Here is a 23041-nt window from a genome sequence, read left to right on the forward strand (position 1 = left end):
ACACACCTCTAAGAACAAAAAATATACAAGTATACCACTAAAAAAACTGACCTGTTTTGTCTTATACATGGTGCATCCACTCTTCTTGCCCAAAGGTAAACTACCATGGCAGGTATTAAACTTGAAGATAGGTAATGTCCACATAATCAACTTTTGCTGCTTTCCTCCGACCAATCTCTGCAGAAATGGTGTGTCCAAAAACTGATAAACAGAAATAGAGGAGTCCAGTCGGGATGCATGGATTTGTTCTGGCACGGCTTTAGGCCACCACCTGCGGGAGTTTGGATATGGAGCCAAGGGATTGTTACAAAGTGTGGCTGAAGAAGCGAGGGGTCCAAAGAGGATTACTTAGTCAGCAGCAACTGTCACTGTCTCACAAAGCCTACGTCGCTTGGTCCAAGACAACATCAGCTAGTTCTCGTTCTTTCTTTCTTTCTTTCTCTCTCTCTCTCTCTCTCTCTCTCTCTCTCTCTCTCTCTCTCTCTCTCTCTCTCTCTCTCTCTCTCTCTCTCTCTCTCTCTCTCTCTCTCTCTCTCTCTCTCTCTCTCTCTCTCTTTCTCTCTCTTACATTCTCTCTCTCTCTCTCATACTCACTCTCTCACACTCACTCATTCTCTCTCTCTCCTAAATCAGTCAAGCCTATTGATTAAAAAGCAGCGTAACAGGGATTGATTTAATTTCCTCCGTAGATCTGTATTAAGGACATTGAAGACAAAAATAGTCTTTTATCAATGTCTTTGGACTGCATAAAAGTGATACGATTGTACTTGCCTGTCAATGTTACGTCAAATAAAAACTGCTAACCATGTGTAGTCGGCCTCAGCGATAGAGTGACATTGTGCATGATCTAGCATGGTGCATTATAACGCAATTTCACAGTTCACAAAAGAGGCTGATCTACAAATTAAAAATGCTATTCAAATAATGTCCTACACCATTATGCAAAAATGGAAAATATGTTCACCAAAGATCCACCGTTTCCGCCACTGACTCATTTGAGGATCTCTATAGAGGATTAACATTTTTTTAATGAAGACCAAAAAACTATATTCTATCCATCCATTATCCAAACTGCTTATCCTACTCTCAGGGTCACAGGGATGCTGGAGCCTATCCCAGCAGTCATTGGGCGGCAGGTGGGGAGACACCCTGGACAGATCGCCAGTCCATCACAGGGACTGCCCCCCCCCACACACACATTCACACCTAGGGACAAATTAGTATGGCCGATTCACCTGACCTGTATGTCTTTGGACTCTGGAAAGACACCAGAGCACCCAGAGGAAACCCACACAGACACAGGGAGAACATGCAAGCTCCACACAGAGGACGACCCGGGGCAACCCACAAGTACCCCGGGGCTTGAACCCCGGACCTTCTTGTTGTGAGGCGACCACGCTAACCACTGTGCCAGTGTGCCGCCAAAAACTATATTCATTCATCAAAATGTGTTCTTTTACTTTGTAAATGTAATTTTTGTTAAATGAGAGTGTTCATTCTAGACAAAAACACTTTAAACATGTCTATAAATCCTCTTCACTGTCTCCTTAAAGCTTAGTTAAGTAAAGCTATTTTGCTCTATAATAGAAATATTTCAAAGCCCTCCACAACAGTGAATTCACCCGAAGTACAGCTTCTTGTTTGCTGCTCTAAACTTAAGGAAAATGCACTGGATCAAGTCCATGTGTTATGGTGAACATGTGATGAAGTCCTCCAAATAAACACCTTCTGCTGGTGAACATCCAGCTTAGACACCAAACAAGAGGGAACGCATGATGTGACAGGAGGTTTTGCATCGGCCCAAGGAAAGGGTGACACATACAACAAGTCAAAAGAAGGATTGTCATCGAATCATTTTATTACTTCGAGACAGAAGGTGGCAACCTGAAAGACGAAACGTGAGCGGGAACAATAGGTGAAACCGAGATGGATTTAGATAGCAACAGGATTTGCTAGGCTGATAGCATCAGAGGGGGATGTGGTCCTTGTGGCTGTAAGCTGGCAAAAGCCTCTGAGCTTCAGATTGCTAATTATGTACAGATCACCCATAAAGCACCTTAGACTGAACCAATGCGCCTCCATCTGTCCCACCATCAACGTGGGCGGCCCCTGACATTTCTTTGTATTTACTGTTAATTTTAAAGAGCGTTACCAGCTCAAAAGGCATTTCGGTAAAAGGTAGTACTGTTGTTAAGTCATCTTTGCGATCACTGACATTTAGCAAAAGATGACCCAAAGTGCTTTTGAATAACAATATTTGGTCTAATGACATGTCAGATGAATGCCTGGTCGTTGATGGAAAAAAAAGTGATATGATTGCCTTGGTGTATGATCTGAAAATATGGTTTTACTGTAAATTACAAGCATTTTCTATACCTGAGGATACTATACATATTTTAAGTGCAAGCTCTGAAGAAGGCATTCTTTTAACTGTATATTTAGCTTATTTTTCTATTTGTGTGTCTGCAAACTTCCTCTCTACACATTCACAGACTTCCTCTCTACACATTTCTCTGGTTTAAACTTTTTTCTGTCTGAGAGGGGAGTTAGGGTGAGCAAGTCCATTAAGGGCAAAACTCTAGAAGCTAATCGGTATTAGGGCCAAATGCTTTCGCTGTTTGGTAATCAGATGATTCCCATAGACACATGGGCCACACCAGCACCAGCCCATGCCCAACACTCCAAACAGCCTACATGCATGGCAGACGCTCTACTTGTGTCAAACAAAGCATGGGTCTATTTTTGTCCCTTGGTGTGTATCAAAAAAGATGCTCTGTGTGAAAGGTAATGTATGCAAGCTGTTTGCAATGGCTCGCACACTTTATGGGTAAGGTGAGGGAAGGGTCCAAGGGAAAGATGAAGACCAAATTTGAGATTTTCTGCTGCTGCTACTGTAAGCAAATTAGACTGCTATTACCGCTGATGACACACATTACCACCCGATGCTTCTTAAACTTACTGTTGCATTTGACGGGCATGCAAAATAAACCAATCAATCTCAAATCACAGATGCTTGCTGTTTAAACACTTCATTTTCAACCAAGTGCTACAATTGCTTATCTGACTTGCATGTTAAATTATAAAAGATTGATAAGACAGTTGTAATGCTGCAACTCTACTAAGTCAGTAAACTACTAGTAATTACCAGGATCTATGAAAAATTAAGAGCCGCAAACCTGTGGCCAACCACACTCTTTTCTATTAACTGTAGTTAACTGAGCATCCATTGTGCTATAACTACTGTAGCTTAATTGCTTTTGATGCTAAAAGGTATTGCACCAACAGCCATCTACCATGAGGCTCAGAAGAACAGCATGGTGACATCATGGTATGACACAGGAGGACAAAAATACTCCCCCATAATAGACTCAGGGGTCTTAGTGGGGTTAAGCGACAGCAACTGGCTAAGTGTGCCAATTTGTATATTCTACGGAGGAGCATCAGACATGTTAACATGATGTGACACATGGCTAACCAATCATTACTTAGACTGGAAATTGTTTTAAACTGGAATAAATGTGCATGGACAAGTTGTAACAGCATCAAAAATCATTCATGCTCAGCTTATTCTGTTCCCAGATGGTAGAGAAAAAATAGATTTGTCTAAGATTTTGAGCTGGTATCCCCAAATTTATGATTGCCATCACATACTGAAAATCAATTCTCTGACCTGTAATTATTTTTTTTTAGGTGTTTTGCAAATCATCAGAAGTGCCATTGCCTTATTGTGGAAACAAGAAGACACGACTTTCGCTCATGTATGCTATACAAGCTATAATCTATATGTGTATTTTTTATCAATTTAATTACTGTTTAATTGCTACTAAATTGCGGAGAATACTAAAAGACGTCAAATAAATACATTTTATTTCAGTGTGTATTTGCAATGCAGTTAAAATTAGCCAAATGTTTGTAATGAGTTTGATGGTGAGCACCAGATCAATTTTCTGCTCAGTGAAGTAGCCTAATGATGAGTCAACGACATGTCTTTCATTTTAGATGTTATCCGTACAGTATCAAGAAGGGGACAATTTATTTATTCTGGCTGATCATGTGGCTGAGTACTACATTTTGGTGGCGCCCTAAAAAAAAACAAACCCCAAAACTTTCCAACATACCTTGTTTTTTTTCAAACGATTAAGGCAGAAAAAAACATTCAAAAAAAAAAGAAAAGAAAGAAAGAAAGAAAGAAAGAAAGAAAGAAAGAAAGAAAGAAAGAAAGAAAGAAAGAAAGAAAGAAAGAAAATATATCGCAAAGTACTGTTGAGAATTCCTCCAGGCCGGTGGTTCTCTGGCCGGTGGTACCACCGCCAGTGCTGCTGTGGTTCCCCTGAACGCAGTCGTTCATTCTCAGAAAGATACGGGTGTGTTTTTGTACGTACTGCTCACGTCATCGTTATCGCCAAACTTTGAAAGAGTGTATTGAATGAATCGGACGGCACGTGCGGTTACCGGCTTAGCCCTGTAAACAAGCTGCTCCCCGACGATACACATTAAATATACTAATAATAGCAAATATGAGCTCCGGTCGATATTGGCGTGGTCAGATGGAGTCTGCTTTAACGTCGCGTAAAACGTGGAACTAGCGGGGGGGGGGTTACCTGTATGGCTCAATTTCAAGGAGTGTAGCGTTAACGCTAATTCTTATCGACCTATTAATGGTGAGTAATAATACATATGTGTGTGCTGACACTGGTTTAACTGCCTCTGTGTGGCTAGTTGGCTATTTATAGAAGCAAGTCTGTTAGCGTTTAGCATAGCGCGCTCAGAGTAATGCTACCTCTGCCATTCTTAGGCGGAAATGTCAATCCGTGAAAGCTTTTATTGGGTTTATTTTACCTGAGCAAAGATGAGCTACCAGACAAAGAGAATATGCATGCGTGCATATGTATATATACATGTTTGCTTTTTTTTTAAAGATTTTTTTTAGTTTGCTTACTATCCGATGAAGGCGCTGTTGTAGCATCGCTAACCTGTTAATTCAGGTGCAAGGTACCATTGACAGCTGTCAGGGATTTTTCCTTTAAATGTGTTGGCTGTCTAACATTTATGATTTAGTAACTAGCTAAATACTCCACACTGATAACAGGCGTATACGTGACCAGTTGAAATTTATCAAGACCGGCGTTAGCTGAAGTGGCTTAGTATGATAATGAAAGTAAGACTTCTCGGTGTTTTACAGGCCAAAGACCCCGTGTTTTCCTTATTGTGAGTGCCCAAAGGAAGACCCGGTTTGGCGGTTTAACCGAACTGTGTCCACCGTCCGTGAGCCCGTCTGAACCTGGGAGAGCAACGCCATCTTGTGACGAGAGTTAAATATGACAGGTTAGTAGTAAATGCCTCCTCCAGGAGACAATTATGCACCTGCCCCCGAGAACGAAATGGGCATAATTCACGGCTTCCTGGCCGATAAATGACCGCTCAGCTGCGAGACAAATACATAAGAAAATCCTTAGTGGTAAGGGACTGGCTTAGGGGATTTCATACAAGTGCGTGTTATGACCTTATGATTATATTTCTGTCTTTCTGTGTGTGTGATGGGCACATGTGTGGTCTGCTGCCAAGTGTGAAATGGGACAATTAATAGAAATTATACTCGAAGTATTTTGTATTTTTTTGGCATCTGCTGATGACAAACTTACTGAACTTTCAGCCGAGGGGTTGAGGTGGCTGCCTCTCGGCTCCAATCTTGCTCTTTCCTCATGTTTTTCTCTTTCTCTGTCTTCTCTCTCCTCCTCTGCATTCTTCTCTCCCTCCCAGAGGACGTAGGGGGGATAGTGAGGTCCATTGTGATAGTGAGATGTTTATTAATGAGACAGAGAGAGAGAGAGAGAGAGAGAGAGAGAGAGAGAGAGAGAGAGAGAGAGAGAGAGAGAGAGAGAGAGAGAGAGCTGCTATAGAAGGAGCTAATCGCTAATCTCTTTGTTAATGCGAGTTATCCAGCCTGCTCTCTTAGTTGGGGAGCTGTAGAGCCCCAAAGGAGGGGAACAGATTGTTCTTTGGTTGGGGGGGGGGCATAAACTTTAAATGAGTTTGTGCTCGTCTGGAACTTCTCATGCAAGTTTGATTTGGTTTTGCAGGACAGACTTGACCGAGGGTATGTTCTTGTGTGTGTGTGTGTGCGCAGTATTTTAATTCAGCAAAAGATGGTTGTGTTAGAATAAAGTAGAATAAAAGTCGTTACAAGGCCATAGAACTAAAGTGACAATTCTGCATGTTTCCTTTTCTAGCTGGATTTTGGGCAGTTACAGTCATAGGATTTTGGTCCGTTTGTGGACTTATGTGTTTGTAAATGCTTTTGTATGCGTTTCTGGCTTAGAGGCTTAGAGTGGGAGGTTCTCTTTTTGTCTGAGAGGGTTAGTGTGTGTCTGAGTGTGTGAGCAAGCTCTTTTTGTGTTTGCTTGCCTGTCATGCCCCTGCCTGCGCCTGATGTCCCGGCCTCTCGGAGGCTGGCACTGGACTGTCGCACTCTTCTGGACCATCGCGTTGGCAAGGGTAGGTGCCATCACCACCTCTTCTTTTCACTCTTGTTTCCAAGCCATGTGAACAAGTATCTTCAGTGTTTCTCTGAAGTTCTTCTCTTTCCCATCCTTCCTTTATGTCACACAAAAATATAACTAGTGGCAGATTAGAAAGCTTGTATTTTTTGGAATCAATTGCTTTATTCAGAACCCCTTTGTCCCTTTTAAAATGGGTTTAACCTATTTAAAAACACATAAGGGATATTTAAAAGTAATTTACTCTGGGGAAAAATATTTAAAAATATGAAATATAAATGCAAAAATATTTCAAAAACAACCAGAGAAGGTAATGATTTTAATTACAGGCCATTCATTACACAGAAATAACCAAGTAATATACAAGTAAAATAGATGTAACTGAACTATGATGAGTGGTAGTCACGCAGTATTATATGAATAAAATAGGGAATTTTCTATATCTCTAGTTTTCTTCCTTGTCATTATAATGCACTGTTAAATATCATTTATGTCAAACACTGTATGGGATAAATTCACAAATCACATTGCATCAAACAAATATTTTGTATCCTTCTTGTCACAGAGATAAAAGGAAAATTAGCTGTTAAACTTGAATATAGGGGGAATATTGAATATCCTTCTGAGTAACTTACTAACCATAGTAAAAATAACACGGTAATCTTATTACAGTTACTTTTTCATCGATGCAGATGTTAGTAATAATAGCAATAAAAAATAATTTTAATGTAAGTATTACTATGTCATTTCCACAGCACTCATCCAAAAATAGAATTTACCAAGTAATTAAAAAAGAGGCATTAGAAACAAGAACATGAAAAGAAATAAAAACTGGAAACTTTATTCAGAAGAAAATGTGGTTACTATTGATAAAGATAATAGTAATAATGATAATAGTATTATCTGCTGTTTGTTTTGTCACATATTACGGGTTTTTCCTAAAGAACCTGTGAACATCAAAAATATCTCTTGATGATGCGGCTTCCAATGCAATAGTTGTTCAGTGAAATATTTTTGTTGCAATGATAGCCGACCCCAAAGTCTTGCACATCACTGTTACAACACCAGAAGTACAGGCATTTCATGTTCACCTGAATCACTCATCAGTTGTCTGTACCGGATTGCATGCTGAAAGAAACCCTACATATGAGTTGTAAATTAAATTTCACTCAGGTAACTTGCTCCTTATTTCTTCTTCTTCTTCTTATCTGTAGTAGTAGTCGTAGTGTTGACATCAAGAAAGAAAACAACATTAAAGGGAAAATCAAGAGAAATTGGGAAGAAAATAGGATTTGGTTAGCTGTAGAAACTGAGGAGGTAAAGCAGGAAGCGTGGAAAGACTGACATTAAACGATGAGGGAAAGAATGATGCTGACGGGGCGGAGAAGGAGAGAGGGAGATTGCATGGGTGGGAGAGAGGGAGATTGCATGGGTGGGAGGGAGGGCTTTTCCCCTCGCTGCCCCACTGGTGTGTGGTGTCTCTCTTTCTCTCTCTCCACTTTGATGGGGGGGGGTGGCTGTGAGAAAATTATTGCAGGGGAGCTGTCACACGTATGTATGTCTATGTGTGTTCTTGCATGTGTCCTATATTGCGCTATCCTCATGAGGGGGACCGTTGATGTTGAAAGCAAACAGGAAAACCCAAGGTCACCACAGCATGCTTTGGTCTGACGCTGCCTCTCACGCTCTCTCATGTGCGAGCGGATGCATGTGTGAGCGTCAGTTGGCGCGTGCGTAATTCATTGCATCGAGGCTCTGCACCAATCACTTGTATGCATTCGTGTGGCTTTATCAGCGCCTCCTGGCACAGCGAGTTGTTGGCGTCTGCGTGAGTGAGTTTAGTGAACCTGCAACAGCAAGGTGGTTAGACATCTTAGGCTGCACTCTGAGACTCCAGCATCACGATTGATGTACGGTAAGAATGATAGTCATCCTCTGCTTTCTGTGTGTGTGTTTGTGTTTGTGTGTGTGTGTGTGTGTGTGTGTGTGTGCGCGCACTTGTCTTTCTGCACAGCAGCACATTACCTATGTGGCCAGTGTTAAGGATTCAGCATTCAACCAGTTCTACCACATTCTCCAAATTTCATGCTCTCTTGCCTCTCCTGTCATAGACTGAATCCACTCACAGTTGTGCTTAAAAGCCGTAAAAGCTCGTTCTGGGATCCTGGACTCTTATGGGGATACTGCCTTTTTGAATTACTGTCATCCAAGGAGCCATTACTTCGAAGATGTTTATTTTCGGTAACAGGAGGCTTGTGCTGGAATATTTCTCCTTGCTGTTGGATGAAAGCTTGTTTGTGACAGAGTACTCTGCACTCTCAGCATACCAAGCAAGCTGTTGTGTACGTGTGCATTGGAAAGGCTGAGTGATATGTAGGCATGTACAAAGTTGATTTGTTTTCACTTTCATTTCAGCGGGTAGGGTGAGAATCAAAGCAATTCAGTAATAAAGCTCCTGCAAACATGTGTTAATGCTACCTAGACTGAATTGAAAAACTGAAAAAGGAGCACATGTTAGTAAACGTTGGGAGTCAGGATAAGCAACTGCAAATAGTTTGAAACTAAACGCTCTTCATCTCCCTGACTAAAAATAAGTCATTTTACACCCATAGTATTAGTAGGACATGTTCTCATGTAGTTAATTGATTAACCTCAATTAATAGTACAGTCAGCAGAGCCTGCTCTGAGCATGGAGACTGTTGATGGTGAAGGCTTTTATAATTCAAAGTTGGGATAATGAATTCAGAGTTACTGCCTACAGGAAGATTAAGCTCAGTCAGGCTATTCAGCGCCATGTTGAGCAGCATTTGTGGTCTTCAGTCCTTCATACCTCAATCTGGGTGCCTGTCAGGAAGTGTGATTCATAATGTCCAGGTCTGCCTCACACTATGAGAATCTGTGGGCTGGTGGGTCAGTGTGGCGGTTGAGTCATATCAGGCATGTTCCCTATGCCACAGCTATGTCTTTGACTCCGACATGCACACAGATGGAAGACTAAATCGGTGCTCAAGTTGTATAGCTATGCTGCGAGAGGGGAAGGGAGACAAAAAGCATTGATGTTTGGGTGTGTAGTTTATTTGTTGGTTGTAATTGCCTGCAGGTCAAAGTGACAGGCATTCATATTTCTGTCACACGATGTGTGGGTTGACTGTCTGTCACGCCAGCCCAAATGATTTAAACAGTTCTGCTGTCTCCTCAGCTTGCCAAGAGTAGCTTACCAAACAGTTTTTTCAAATTCATTGGTTCCTTTGCATCATTTCATATTGCTGACCTGTTTTTAGCGGCTTTGATTACTTTGTGTAGTTCCACACTGCTGCCCTCACTACGCATGTCTGAATGTGTGTGTGTATGTGTGTACTGACTTGTTTGTGATTGAATCAACTGTTAAGTGATGTTTTTTCCCTCCTTTGCTGATGTTAAAATAACAGGAAGCAGCCTTTCTCCCTCTCTCTGCCTATTTCCTCCTCCTCCTCCTTATATAATAACACCCTGAAGGGTGACCATGCTTTTTAACTAACCACCATTAGAAGCATCGGAATAATGTGTTTTTGGGCAAGTTGTGTGTGTGCTGTTTTTGAACACATTGTGGAGAATGTGTTTGTGCAAGCCTTTAGTGTCGTTTTAATGGGCCGTAGGAGGGTATGCATGTGTGTGTGTGTTGGTTGTAACCTACTTTATAGTGTACTTGTGGCATGAGCTTGCCAATTAAGCTTTAACTGACCTCAGGTGAAGGTGAGATCTGAATATGTATTGGCTGTTCTGTTACACACACTAAAACACACACACAAATCCAAAACATGCTTTAGTATTCTCCTCATAGGATGTCTGATGTCTATTTATTCACATTTGTCTGCCATGTGACTATGGTGAACAGCAGACCATTGGGACACCAGGTGGCACTGTATAATGTACTGGTTAATGTGTGTGTGTGTGTGTGTGTGTGTGTGTGTGTGTGTGTGTGTGTGTGTGCGCGTGTGTGTGTGCACGCACATGCGTGCATGTGTGTGTGTGCATTTTAAGTTTGATCAAAACCAGCAATTAGATTTAACTTTTAATGTCTATTTTTTATCTGTAAATGATCAATATTGTCTTTTTCATACCTTAATACACAACTGTTCTCAGTTTTCTCGAGAGCTATGAGGGAGTGGTGTAGTCCTCATTAATATCAATAAGCTGACCTTTGATGGACAAGTACAAGCAAGGGTTTGTGATAAAAGTTGTGATCATTGATCTAATAGGATGTCTTTAAATGATTGTCTCTGAAAGAGAACTCTAAAAAACTGAATTCCACCTTTTGTTCACTAACAACAGACAGAACAGAATAAATGACTTATTGAAGTAATAGTTGATATTAGAAAATATTAGTGTTTCAATTTTGGTCCAACTTAAAGTGATCATAATCTTTATTATCTGGCAAAACGTCTGCTGAAGGCTGCTGTCCATGAGGTCTTCAACTCCCACCTCCGGAAGAAGTTCTTGTGTGTCCCGAGGGAGGCTAGGGACATGGAGTCTGAGTGGGCCATGTTCAAAGCCTCTATTGCAGATGCGGCAGGTAGGAGCTGTGGTCATAAAGTCATTGGTGCCTGTCGAGGTGGCAACCTAAGTACCTGCTGGTAGACAGTGGATGATGAGGGAAGCCGTCAGGCTGAAGAAGGAAGCCTTTCGGGCTTGGTTGATTGGCCCAGGGGTCTCCAGAAGCAGTAGAGAGGTACCGGGAGGCTAGAAGGGCTGCGGCTTCGGCGGTTGTGGAAGCAAAAACTTGGGTGTGGGCGGAGTTCGGCGAGGCTATGGAGGAGGACTTTCAGTTGACCTCCAAGAAGTTCTGGCAAACCATCCGGTGACTCAGGTAGGGGAAGCAGGGCCTGACTCAGGCTGTGTTCAACCGGGGAGGGGTACTGCTGACCCGGACTGGGGATGTTGTCGAGCGGTGGAAAGAACACTTTGAGGAGCTCCTGAACCCGGCTACCATGTCCTCAGTGGAGCACATAGAATCTGAAGTCTTGGGGGAAGCCCCACCCATGTCCCTGGCAGAGGTCTCTGAGGAAGTTAAGAAGCTCCTCGGTGGCAAGGCACTGGGTGTGGATGAGATTCGCCCTGAGATGCTGAAGGCTCTGGACATTGTTGGGCTTTCTTGGCTGACACGCCTCTTCAGTGTCACGTGGAGGTCGGGGACAGTACCTGTGGCATGGCAGACTGGGGTGGTGGTTCCCATATTTAAAAAAGGTGACCGGAGGGTGTGCTCCAATTATCAGGGCATCACATTGCTGAGCCTCCCTGGGAAAGTCTACTCTAAGGTGCTGGAAAGGAGGCTCCGACTGATTGTTGAAGCTCGGATCCAGGAGGAACAATGCGGATTTTGTCCTGGCTGTGGAACAATGGACTAACACTTTACCCATGTGGAAGTACTGAGGGAGGCATGGGAGTTTGACCAGCCAGTCTACATGTGTTTTGTGGACTTGGAGAAGGCTTATGACTGTGTACCCCGGGGCACTCTGTGGGGGGTACTACGGGAGTATGGGGTACCAGGGCAGTTGCTACAAGCCATCTGGTCCTTGTATAACCAAAGTGAGAGCTGTGTCTGCATTCTCGGCACAAAGTCAAACATGTTTTCGGTGGGTGTTGGACTCTGCTAAGGTTGTCCCTTGTCTCTGATTCTGTTTGTGATATTCATGGACAGGATCTCAAGGCACAGCCAAGGTGAAGAGTGTCTGCTTTGGGAACCTTAGAATTGATCTCTGCTCTTTGGGGATGATGTGGTTTTGTTGGCATCATCAGAATGTGACCTCCAGCATGCACTGGGGTAGTTTGCAGCTGAGTGTGAAATGGCTGGGATGAAAGTCAGCACCTCCAAGTCTGAGGCCATGTTTCTTTACTGGAAAATGATGGATTGCTCCCTCCGGGTTGGGGATGAGTTCTTGCCTCAAGAGAAGGAGTTCAAGTATCTCGGGGTCTTGTTCACGAGTGAGGGTTAGGATGGAGCGGGAGATTGAAAGGTGGATTGGTGCAGAATCAGGAGTATGCGGATGTTGTACTGGACCGTTGTGGTGAAGAGGGAGCTGAGCCAGAAGGCAAAGCTCTTAATTTACCAGTCAGTCTTCGTTCCAATCCTCACCTATGGTCATGAGCTTTGGGTACTGACCGAAAGGGTGAGATCGCGGATACAAGCAGCTGAAATGAATTTCCTCCGGAGGAATTCTGTGCTCAGTCTTAGAGATAGGTTGAGGAGCTCGGACACACAGAGGGAGCTCGGAGTAGAGCCGCTGCTCCTTTGCGTCAAAAAGAGCCAGTTGAGGTGGTTCGAGCATCTGATTAGGATGCCTTCTGGGCGCCTTTCTTTGGAGGTTTTCTGGGTACGTCCAACTGTGAGGACACCTCGGGGTAGACCCAGAACTTGCTGGAGGGACTACATGTCCAATCTGGCCTGGGAACGTCTTGGGATCCCCCAGGAGGAGCTGAAGGGCGTTGCTGGGGAGGGGGACGTCTGGAGTGCCCTACTTAGATTGCTGCTACCGTACCGTGACCTGACCCCAGAGAAGCGGCTGATGATGAGATGAGATGAGATGAGATGAGATGAGATAATCTTTATTTATTTATTTATTTATTATTTTTGGATTTTCTCCCTGATTGTACCCGGCCAGTTACCCCAATCTTCCGAGCTGTCCTCATCTCTGCTTCACCTCCTCTGCTGATCCAGGTAGGGCTGCAGACTACCGCATGCCTCCTCCAATACATGTGGAGTCTCCAGCTGCTTCTTTTCACCTGACAGTGAGGAGTTTCGCCAGGAGGACATAGCGCATGGGAGGGTCATGCTATTCCCCCCAGTTCCCCCTCCCCCCTGAACAGGCACCCCGACCGACCTGAGGAGGCGCTAGTGCAGCGACCAGGACACACACCCACATCCGGCTTCCCACCTACAGACACTGCCAGTTGTGTCTGTAGGGATGCCCAACCAAGCCGGAGGTAACACAGGGATTTTAACCGGCGATCCCCGTGTTGGTAGGCAACAAAGTAGACCGCCACGTCACCTGGATGCCCAAAGTCATCATAATCTTGTAAACTTGGATCCATTGATGATTCAAATCCCGCTCATACTTGAAAACATATCATTCAGTCTGGGACATTTTCTAAAAATGGACATGATATTCATTTGGGTAATGCAAATACTTCCTGTTACCGAAGAAGGACAGGATTAGGAATGTGTATATTAGAGGGACAGCTGAGGTTGGATGGTTTGGAGACAAAGCAAGAGAGGCAAGATTGAGATAGTTTGGACATGTGTGGAAGAGAGATGCTGAGTGTATTGGGGGAAGGATGCTGAATATAGAGCTGCAAGGGAAGAGGAAAAGAGGAAGGCCAAAGTGGAGGTTTATGGATGTGGTGAGGGAGGACATGCAGGTGGTTGGTGTGACAGAGGAAGATGCAGAGGACCGGAAGAGATAGAAACAGATGATCCGCTGTGGCGACCCATAACAGGAGCAGCTGAAAGTAGTAGTAGTAGTAGTAGTGTGTATATAACTTTGTTTAAAGAAACACTCAATGGTAGGGAAAGTGCTCAACAAAAAAGGAGACATATATATATATAATCCAGTTAGTCAAGTAAATTCTTTATGAGACAGTACAAGCCTGTTTCATGCCATAAGCAATCATCAGCTGTGAATTTACTTGACTAACTGGATTATTTTGCTCCTTATTTGTTGAGCACTTTCCCTACTGTTGAGTGTTTCTTTTAACAAAGTTTTTTATATATATGACCCTTGCTGATTCTCTGTGCTGTTTTTTTTTCCATTCTTCCCAACATGGAAACTTAAATTAAGCTGGCATGTTGATGTTGGGGAGACTCGTGTACTGTCATGCACTAATGCTCAAACCCCTTGTTACAGGGCTTAAAATAGCTTGGCTGGTTAGTTGCTGTGGTGATGATGGATGGGGAATGAACAGGAACTCATGCACTTGTGCACATAGAATGACACACACACACACACACACACTCAGTCTTGGAATCAAATCAAATAAATGGGCAGAAGATGTCATCCAGGTCAAAGTTCACCCTCCTCCACCTGAGTCTCATTAATGTGTATGTTTGTGTGCATTTAAGTTGGTGTGCAGAGGTATGGCAAGCGAGTGATGAGAAACACAGTGTCTTTTGGCTTGTCCCACTGAGTGGGCAACATTTTCCACTGCTGTCATTCAATAATCCACCCATTCTGCTGCCCACTCCTTAAACTGTTACCATATTAACCCACCATCGCCACTTACAGCAATGCTCATTTGTATATGCAGACAGACGAATGTACCAGTGCTGGTATTTTCTTTGATATGCAAGACTCCAAATGTGCACAGCAGTCTCCAGGGATGACAATGAGGGTGCTGGGACACCTGCTGCAGCCACATCCAGACTGAGGTTGCTCTCAGAAGTGTTTTAGAAATCGTAAGCTAAAAATGAACTGGAAATGTGAAACACCTCCAAATCACTGCCAGTGCACGATTAGTTGTGTTGTAAAAGCTGTTTTTTAGCATACCAGCAAATGCAGCAAAGATGAAATTAGTTGTTATTATGATGTTTCTGGAGTTGTAGTGACTGTTCACCTGTTTTGAGGTAAAATGACTTGTCTAGCTAATAACGATAACTCCCATCTAAGTGGAGTATTTAGCTAGTGGTGAACAATTATTTAAATGTATTGACAGAATCACTATCAACACTGCATAGCTGGTCTCTAAATCTAAGTCAAATTCTACAATAACCCAGGGAATGACAGGGAACGCTTTCATGTTATTTTAAAGTAAAAAATATGATTGATGGCCATCACTTGTCACTACAGTGAAAATGTAGAGGGCAAGTTTTCTGCCTACAGCATTCACCATTATACAGTGTCACCACTGTCAGTCCAGTCTTTATTGGCCTTCAGCCATATATAGACTGAAATAATGCAAACTCATATGCTATGATAATGATTATGATGATTTCATATTTTTGACTATTTTGTGGAAAATAGTAATTGCACAGCCTAGATGCCTTTGAGTTAAATAAGCAGGGAAAAAGTTGCAGCCAGTAATTATGTAGCAGAAAAACAGCTAGTGTACAAATTGCTCTCCGTGCAAAAGACTGTTCCACAACTTCATAATTGCTTCTGATCGCCCGCCCACCCCTAGGCCAGTAATTGCAGGGTTTATCTTTTAATAGCTGTTGTTATTATCGCATTCTAGCAAGGATTGTTGAGGTTTGTTTTATTTGTTTTGTTGTTGAAATACTTCCTTACTTATAGCTGTGTAGCTTACGCTACATGTAGCAAAAGACAAAAAAGTGTTGTTTTTATTTTTTGTCTTTTTTCCCCCATTTTCTCCCCAATTGTATTTGGCCAATTACCCCACTCTTCCGTGCCATCCCAGTTGTTGCTCCACCCCCTCCGCTGACCCGGGGAGGGCTGCAGACTACCACATGCCTCCTCCGATACATGTGGAGTCGCCAGCCGCTTCTTTTCAGTGAGCAGGTTTTCCAGGGGGACGTAGCGCGTGGGAGGATCATGCTATTCCCCCAAGTTCCCCCTCCCCACCTGAACAGGTGCCCCGATCGACCAGAGGAGGCACTAGTGCAGTGAACAGGACACCTACCCACATCCAGCTTCCCACCCGCAGACACGTCCAATTGTGTCTGTAGGGACGCCCGACCAAGCTGAATGTAGCACGGGGATTCAAACTGGCGATCCCCATGTTGGTAGGCAACGGAAGACTGCTACGCTACCCAGACAAAAAAGTATTTTGTGTCTGTCAAGAGAGATAATACAGTTGATAGATACCAGTTGTTAGGAGTTTTTTTTCTCTGTTATTCTACAACACACATATACCAAACCAATAGGGAAATAAAAAATTTCACAAACCCATCAAACTCTACAGAATCAAATATTACAACACAGGTAGACAAAATAGAAAATAGTGAGGTAACCTGTAGGCCTTGACATGGCCTCTAGCCTACAGATCCCCCCCACCAAATCAAAGAACTCAAACAAAAAATATACATATACCGCACACAGTATACCATCTAACCAAAGTCCAACATTACCCTCCCTCCTTCCCCATTCACAACAAAAGCACTCCCCTCTACAAACCCACCGACAAACTCTTCTTCCCTAACATAACCGTACAACATATTAACATCTCTTTCCGTTATACTCCTAAAAATATTCCACACCTCAGCTTTCCTCTTTTCATAATGGGCTATATTCCTCCTTAGCTTCACAGCAAACCTTGCATGGCTTAAAACATAATTTAATAATTTAACATTACATCCTTTCACTTTGCCAGCCTCCCTAAACAACCACAATTCTCTCCATTCTGTCAACAAACCCACCTCTCCAACATCTACTTATTAATTCTTTCATTTTCAGCATGTATCCCTCCAGCTCACAACATTCAACAAACTCATGCATAAATGTTTCCACTCCCACACCACACACATCACATTCTTTCTTCACATTCACATCAAACTTACTGATTATTACATTGAACACCCTATTGTGCCTTGATAAAAAAATAAAAATTCTGACATTCAACACTATTCCACTTCACTCTCAGATTTCTCCATATCCTCCCTACATCCATCTCATTCATAACCCTCTCCCACAGTTTCTCCGCAGCCGGTCTTCTCACTTCTCCCCCTCTTAACATCTATATACACTTTTGTTTTCACACTCATCAGACTCACTCTCCTCGCTCCTTCTCCCACATGCATTTCTATCTCTCCTTCCTCATCCAACACAGCCTCTCTCTCAATCATACTCACCCATTCTCTCGGCATCCCCCCCTTGATCTTTCCAAATATCCTCTCTGCCGTTCCCAATCACATTCCATCACCCCTTCCCCTCACTTCATCTACCCGTACCTGTGCCTTCATAAACCCTGGTACATATTCATGGACTAAATCCCTTATCTTTCTAAACCCCCCTCTCCAAATCACCCTGTTGTAGATTGTGTTCCCCTCAAATGTGATTTTTGGATTTAAAAACACTGGTTGTTCCCACACCTGCTTCACATTCTTACATTCATACTGCACACATTTCACAAACTCTCCCCACACTTCCAACACCTCCTTGTAAAACTCAGACACTTCACTCAACATCCCTTTCTTCATTTGCATATACACTCCACTCTCCCCACACCCTTTGTAACTCCCCTCTTTACCCAAAAGTCTCGTCCCTCTGCTCCTACTTCTCTGACAGAGCTGTTGAACTTGAAGACAAAATATGCACCACAAACATGGGATTTACCCAACATAGCAAAACAGCCCATTCCTACTCTGCATCCATCTATCAGTTTCTAATTTTCCCCCTATCTCTTTATCCCCTCTAGGCTATCCGCCTGGCAGGGATTATGCGTCTTGGTCGCGCGTGCATGTGTGTGTGTCCGTGGCTAATCTTGCAAACTACAGGACCTATCAGCCTAATTTTTTGTGTGCACAGTTATGACTGTATGATGAAGAACCTCTCGTGGTTGCGGTGATTAAAAACCTTAGAAAAACATTTGTTCTCACTATCGCCGCTCCCTCTTTCACTCTCTAGCTTGCTCGACCAACGCTGCTCTCTGTCGCTGCCCGATCTGAGCCAACCATGTGCATTTGTGCATGCGCAACTCACATCTATGGTTCACTCATATCTGGGAGTGACATGATCAAAAGCTATTAAAAGAGTTTTGATAATCCAAAAAATGTGAAAGTTCGAAAGGAACAACTTCCCCTGGGTTACAGTTTAAACGGGAAGTAGTGCATAGTCTTGTCTCTGCCCAGTCTGAGTCAATTGTAGCTGTGAGTTGTGCATGCACGAGCGTAAATGGTTTACCCAGCTTTGCTATATTAAGAAAATAAAAACAGAGTTAGGGTTAGACCAAAATGGTCGCATAGCAAACCTTTTCTTTCTGGAAAGTGCAAGTTCATATTAGACTTGGTCACATTCATGCAAGGGTCTTTCTAGAAGGCTGCATATCCCGACGTGACAGCAAGACGTTTGTATTAGGTCGATTTTTTTTTTCAGCTTGAGTGCTGTATATTTAAGTAAACATTTTTTTATATATATATATTTCCCGTTCAATCAACTTGGGCACTGCGCAAAAGTCTTATAATGGCAGGAAAAACACTGTTTTTTCTGTCCGTGTGTGTATATCTGTCCACAGCTGATGATTACTTATGGCATGAAACAGGCTTGTACTGTCTCATAAAGAATTTACTTGACTCAATGGATTATTTGCTCCTTATTTGTTGAGCACTTTCCCTACCGTTGAGTGTTTCTTTTAACACAGTTATTGTCCACGCTAATCTCGCATACTACTGAACTTGTCAGCCTAATAATTTTTGTGCAGTGTTCTGTCTTTATGATCAAGAACCTCTTGTGGCTGCAGTGATTCAAAACATTTAAAAACCTATTTTACACCGCAACTGAGTACCAACTCCTCCGCTGGTTTTTTGCCTAACTCCGAGCACCGGAGAAGGGGAGATAACGCAGACAGTGCCTCCGTATTTTCTCTTCCCCCAGTAGGCGAAAAAAGGGGTGGTTTGTCGCCAAGTCTGAGCACCAGAAAAGGGGAGATACGGCTTGCGGAGATCTGCACTCTACTGAGTGCACTCTTCTAGTTCTATCTGTTGCTTTCTCTTCATCCTCTCTCCTTCACCCTCCACCTTGTACCTGCTGTAATGTCATTAATTCATCAGCGACTCCTACACTGAAGCCCCAGGCTAAGACAGTTTTGGGTGGCAGCGGGGGTGGGGTAGACCACAGCCCCCCATAGTGTTTGAGGTGATGGAGGAGAGAGGGCCAAGGCTATGAATAGATCCAGAGCTCTCCAAGATAAGGCCAGCTGAAGAGTTGAGCCCCGACAGAAATGTCGCAGAGGCCTTGAAACACTCTGTCCTTTGGGCCACTGTTCTGTTTTAAAAGGACATCCTGACTCCCCTTCCTCCAAGGTGATGGTTGCTGATAAGGTATGAGGGGACTCGTGAAACAGAGACAACATTCTGCAACATTAAGTATCAGTCAAGGGAGGGAAGCAAGTTGGTAAAAGGCAACACAGACATTTTTTCATCGTTGATAAATTTTGCGTCATCCTGAGTTTCACAAGTCTGTATCACAGCATACACATTGAAAGACTGTAAGTTATGTAAGGGCTTGTAAGGTTTCTTACAAGGGTTTACTCGCATTCCCTCTGCGTGCATTGCTGAAAATAAATATATAGCCTCGCTTTTTTCCCCCGATTGTGCTTTGAGGAATCCTAGCTCTTATTCCATGAAGGCTGGTCTCTATTGGTTTTGGAGAGCTCTGACAATGGGTTGAGCAATTCTTCAATGAGTTCCCTCTGCTATAGGGCTTTCCCTCCTCCAGTTTCCCCATTCTCTCACGGTCCCCTTATGACTCACCACTGCTGAATTCCCTCCACCAATCAGATTCCAGCTCTCACTGGAAGCCTTGCCAGCTCAGCTCTCGCCGCAAAGTCAGACAAAGCACCATGTGTTGTGCTGCTCTCCTCAAGATTGCCTTAATTTTATTCTAATGCAACCTACAGACTGCATACATATTTGTGCATGTGTGTTGTCCATATGAGTGGCGATATCATTTGTGTGACTATCATGTGACAACATGCTTTACTATCAAGCCTTCCTCAAATGTCTCTGTGAAGAAACGTCTCCTTTTAGCCCTTTTTGTGTGTGTGTGTGTGTATGTGTGTGTGTGTGTGTGTGTGTGTCTGTGAATTAAGGGCTTTTGTTTTGAGACTATACATTTATTTTAAAGCTTTTACAGACAGGAAACTGAGCAAGGGTTTCTTCCCCGGCAGGTGCCAAGTTTGTATCTCTCCACCAGCAGCACAATTGTTAATGTGTCCTTCATGTGTTTAAGATAAGATTGGTGTGCAGGTAATGTTGGCGTGTCGATAATAATAACAGTGGTCCTCTCTCAAGGCATGAAAACACTGTTTTTTTATGTTGGTTGACATTGTATCCTCTATTATAGCTTTTCAACCCGTTATTCTTGACACATTTGAATGACTAATTCTCTCATTCTTTCAACCTGTCTCTGTCCTGGTTCTCCCTCTTCCCCCTCTCCAATCTTTTTTTTCCCACAGGGGTGTGTGGTTGTTGTGGGGCGCTGAGGCCTCGGTACAAGAGGCTAGTAGACAACATCTTTCCAGAAGACCCAGAGGTGAGACTTTGGCGACTCCTTCTCTCAACCCTTGGTACTGTAATGTAAGGGGTAGTTGATAAAATGTCCTGTTCCTCTGCATGGTGATGTTCAGAAGTGGGTAAATTTGGTAAATTAAACTTGCCAAAGCCTTTGCAGAATTAAAAGACAATGAATTTTTCTTTTTAAGGGGGAATGTGGGATATTCAAGACAACTTGGCAATAGCTATTAAACTGCCCGCCTACTCCTAAACTCATGACTGTAAAGGCCACTAACATCACCATTTCTGCCAATTTCAATAATAGGCCCTAAGCTGGTAAGGATGAGTCATGAAGAGAGTTTGTTTACATGTGAAGGAGGAGGTTGGTTTGAGAAGAAAGCCCTTCATTTGTGCCTCTGTGTTCAGAAATAGACCACTTTACCTCTCAGATATGTCAGCATCGCTGCAACACATTGGACACCCCGCAACATGCAGACCTCGTTTCCCTGCACCGTGTGTTTGCATGCGTGCGTGCGTGCGTGCATGCATGTGTGTGTGTGTGTGTGTGTGTGTGTGTGTGTTATGGGCACTTGCTCACCGCACTCCCAAAAAAAGGGTTTCTAATTTGAGCTCTAAGCTGATGCCACGTAAACTGTAACTAACATAATCCCATCAGCATGAGAATAACGGAGCCCCCTGATAACATTCACTCAGATAAGAAGTGTGCTGTTGTGTGTGTGCCTGTGTGTGCTTTTGCTCATTTGTCTTTGCAAGCTTGTGAATGATTGTGTACCCATTAAGTAACATGGATGAGGAAGATGACAATCAGAGCTTTTATGCATTTTGGTTATGTGTGTATGTCTCAGTATCAAACACACGGCATTTCATAAGACCACAGCCCAATGCTGGGATTAACATTCACACAAGCACAAAGCTTCATTTATGAAAAGTTATGATTGATTCATTTTGTGTCAACAACTGAATCCCAGCCCAGACACTTGATTTATGAAAAATCACATAAAAGCTCCTCTCCTCTCTGTAGCTGATTGACTGTATTCTCCTGTACACACCAGTGATATTTCATTGCTCCTCTTGCTTGGTAGTGTATGGATGTAAATGAAATCTCAATCTCAGTGGACTCTAGATGCTTATAGCTCTTTCCATTCTCTGCCCAGACTGGGGAACAGAGAAGTAGGTCAGAGGGGGAATAGAGGGTGTACAACAAGGTGATCTAGTTAGACAATTAATACTTTGTTATACACAATACGGCATTTGTTATTTAGCTCAGTACCACACTGTACTAGTACAAATAAAAAATAGAGTGATTAGAATCACTCTATTCTGTCTGCCTTGTTCTCTCTCTATTCCTCTCATTCTCTCTTCCCACCTTTCTCTTTGCCCCCCCGTCCCCCACCCTGCCCCCCAGGATGGGCTGGTGAAGGCTAACATGGAGAAGCTGACATTCTACGCCCTGTCAGCTCCAGAGAAACTGGACCGTATCGGAGCTTACCTGTCTGAGAGGCTGTCAAGGGATGTGGCTCGTCATAGATATGGGTGAGCATCACCAGTCACACTGCTACTTCCTGGTCCCACAGTACAAACTCCAGGAAACTGTCTTTCATTTTAGCTCCAAAGTCATTGTGACAGATTCGCGAACTACATTTATTTATTCAAATGTGCATTCTAGGGGCGTCCGGGTGGCGTGGCAGTCGATTCCGTTGCCTACCAACACGGGGATCGCCGGTTCGAATCCCCGTGTTACCTCCGGCTTGGTTGGGCGTCCCTACAGACACAATTGGCCATGTCTGCAGGTGGGAAGCCGGATGTGGGTATGTGCCCTGGTCGCTGCACTAGCGCCTCCTCTGGTCGATCGGGGCGCCTGTTCAGGGGGGGAGGGGGAACTGGGGGGAATAGCATGATCCTCTCACGTGCTACGTCCCCCTGGCGAATCTCCTCACTGTCAGGTAAAAAGAAGCGGCTGGTGACTCCACATGTATCGGAGGAGGCATGTGGTAGCCTGCAGCCCTCCCCGGAATGACAGAGGGGGTGGAGCAGAGATGAGGGCAGCTTGGAAGAGTGGGGTAATTGGCCAGATACAATTGGGGAGACCAAGGGGCGGGGGGGAGTGCATTCTTGGATGTAAATCAGCATAATTGAATTGCATTAAGCTGAATTTAAGGCATTATTGCTAAATCCTGATTTGGATAAAATGAAAGTCCTTTTAGAATAGCTCCATCGTAGATCTGAAAAACTCCATCAAAGAGCATTACATAGAACTATATATACCGTATTTCCCATATTACAAGTTGCTTCGGTGTATAAGTCACATTTATATGGTGGTACCATGGAAATTGAATGACAGTAGAACAGGTATTCCAGTTCAAATCAGCATAGCAGGATGGTCAGA

The 23041-nt window shown here is 43.4% G+C and overlaps 1 protein-coding gene across 5 annotated transcripts in view; it reads left to right on the forward strand.

The window, feature by feature from the left end:
• Positions 1-4469: 4469 nt before the first annotated feature.
• The window catches only part of LOC130125078 (protein EFR3 homolog B), a 46435-nt gene continuing 27863 nt past the window's right edge, over positions 4470-23041 (forward strand). For 3 of the 5 annotated variants that reach the window (XM_056294519.1, XM_056294518.1, XM_056294521.1), the window contains exons 1-3: positions 6363-6495; positions 20598-20674; positions 22061-22188. In XM_056294519.1, the coding sequence (XP_056150494.1) occupies positions 6411-6495; positions 20598-20674; positions 22061-22188 (290 nt within the window). In that variant the 5' untranslated portion in view covers positions 6363-6410. Of the gene's footprint in view, positions 4662-5179; positions 5326-6362; positions 6496-20597; positions 20675-22060; positions 22189-23041 lie in introns of those variants that run through there. The other 2 variants (XM_056294522.1, XM_056294523.1) reach the window with 2 other exon arrangements.

Source organism: Lampris incognitus, chromosome 15 (genome assembly GCF_029633865.1).
Source record: "Lampris incognitus isolate fLamInc1 chromosome 15, fLamInc1.hap2, whole genome shotgun sequence".
NCBI classification, from domain to species: Eukaryota; Metazoa; Chordata; class Actinopteri; order Lampriformes; family Lampridae; genus Lampris; species Lampris incognitus.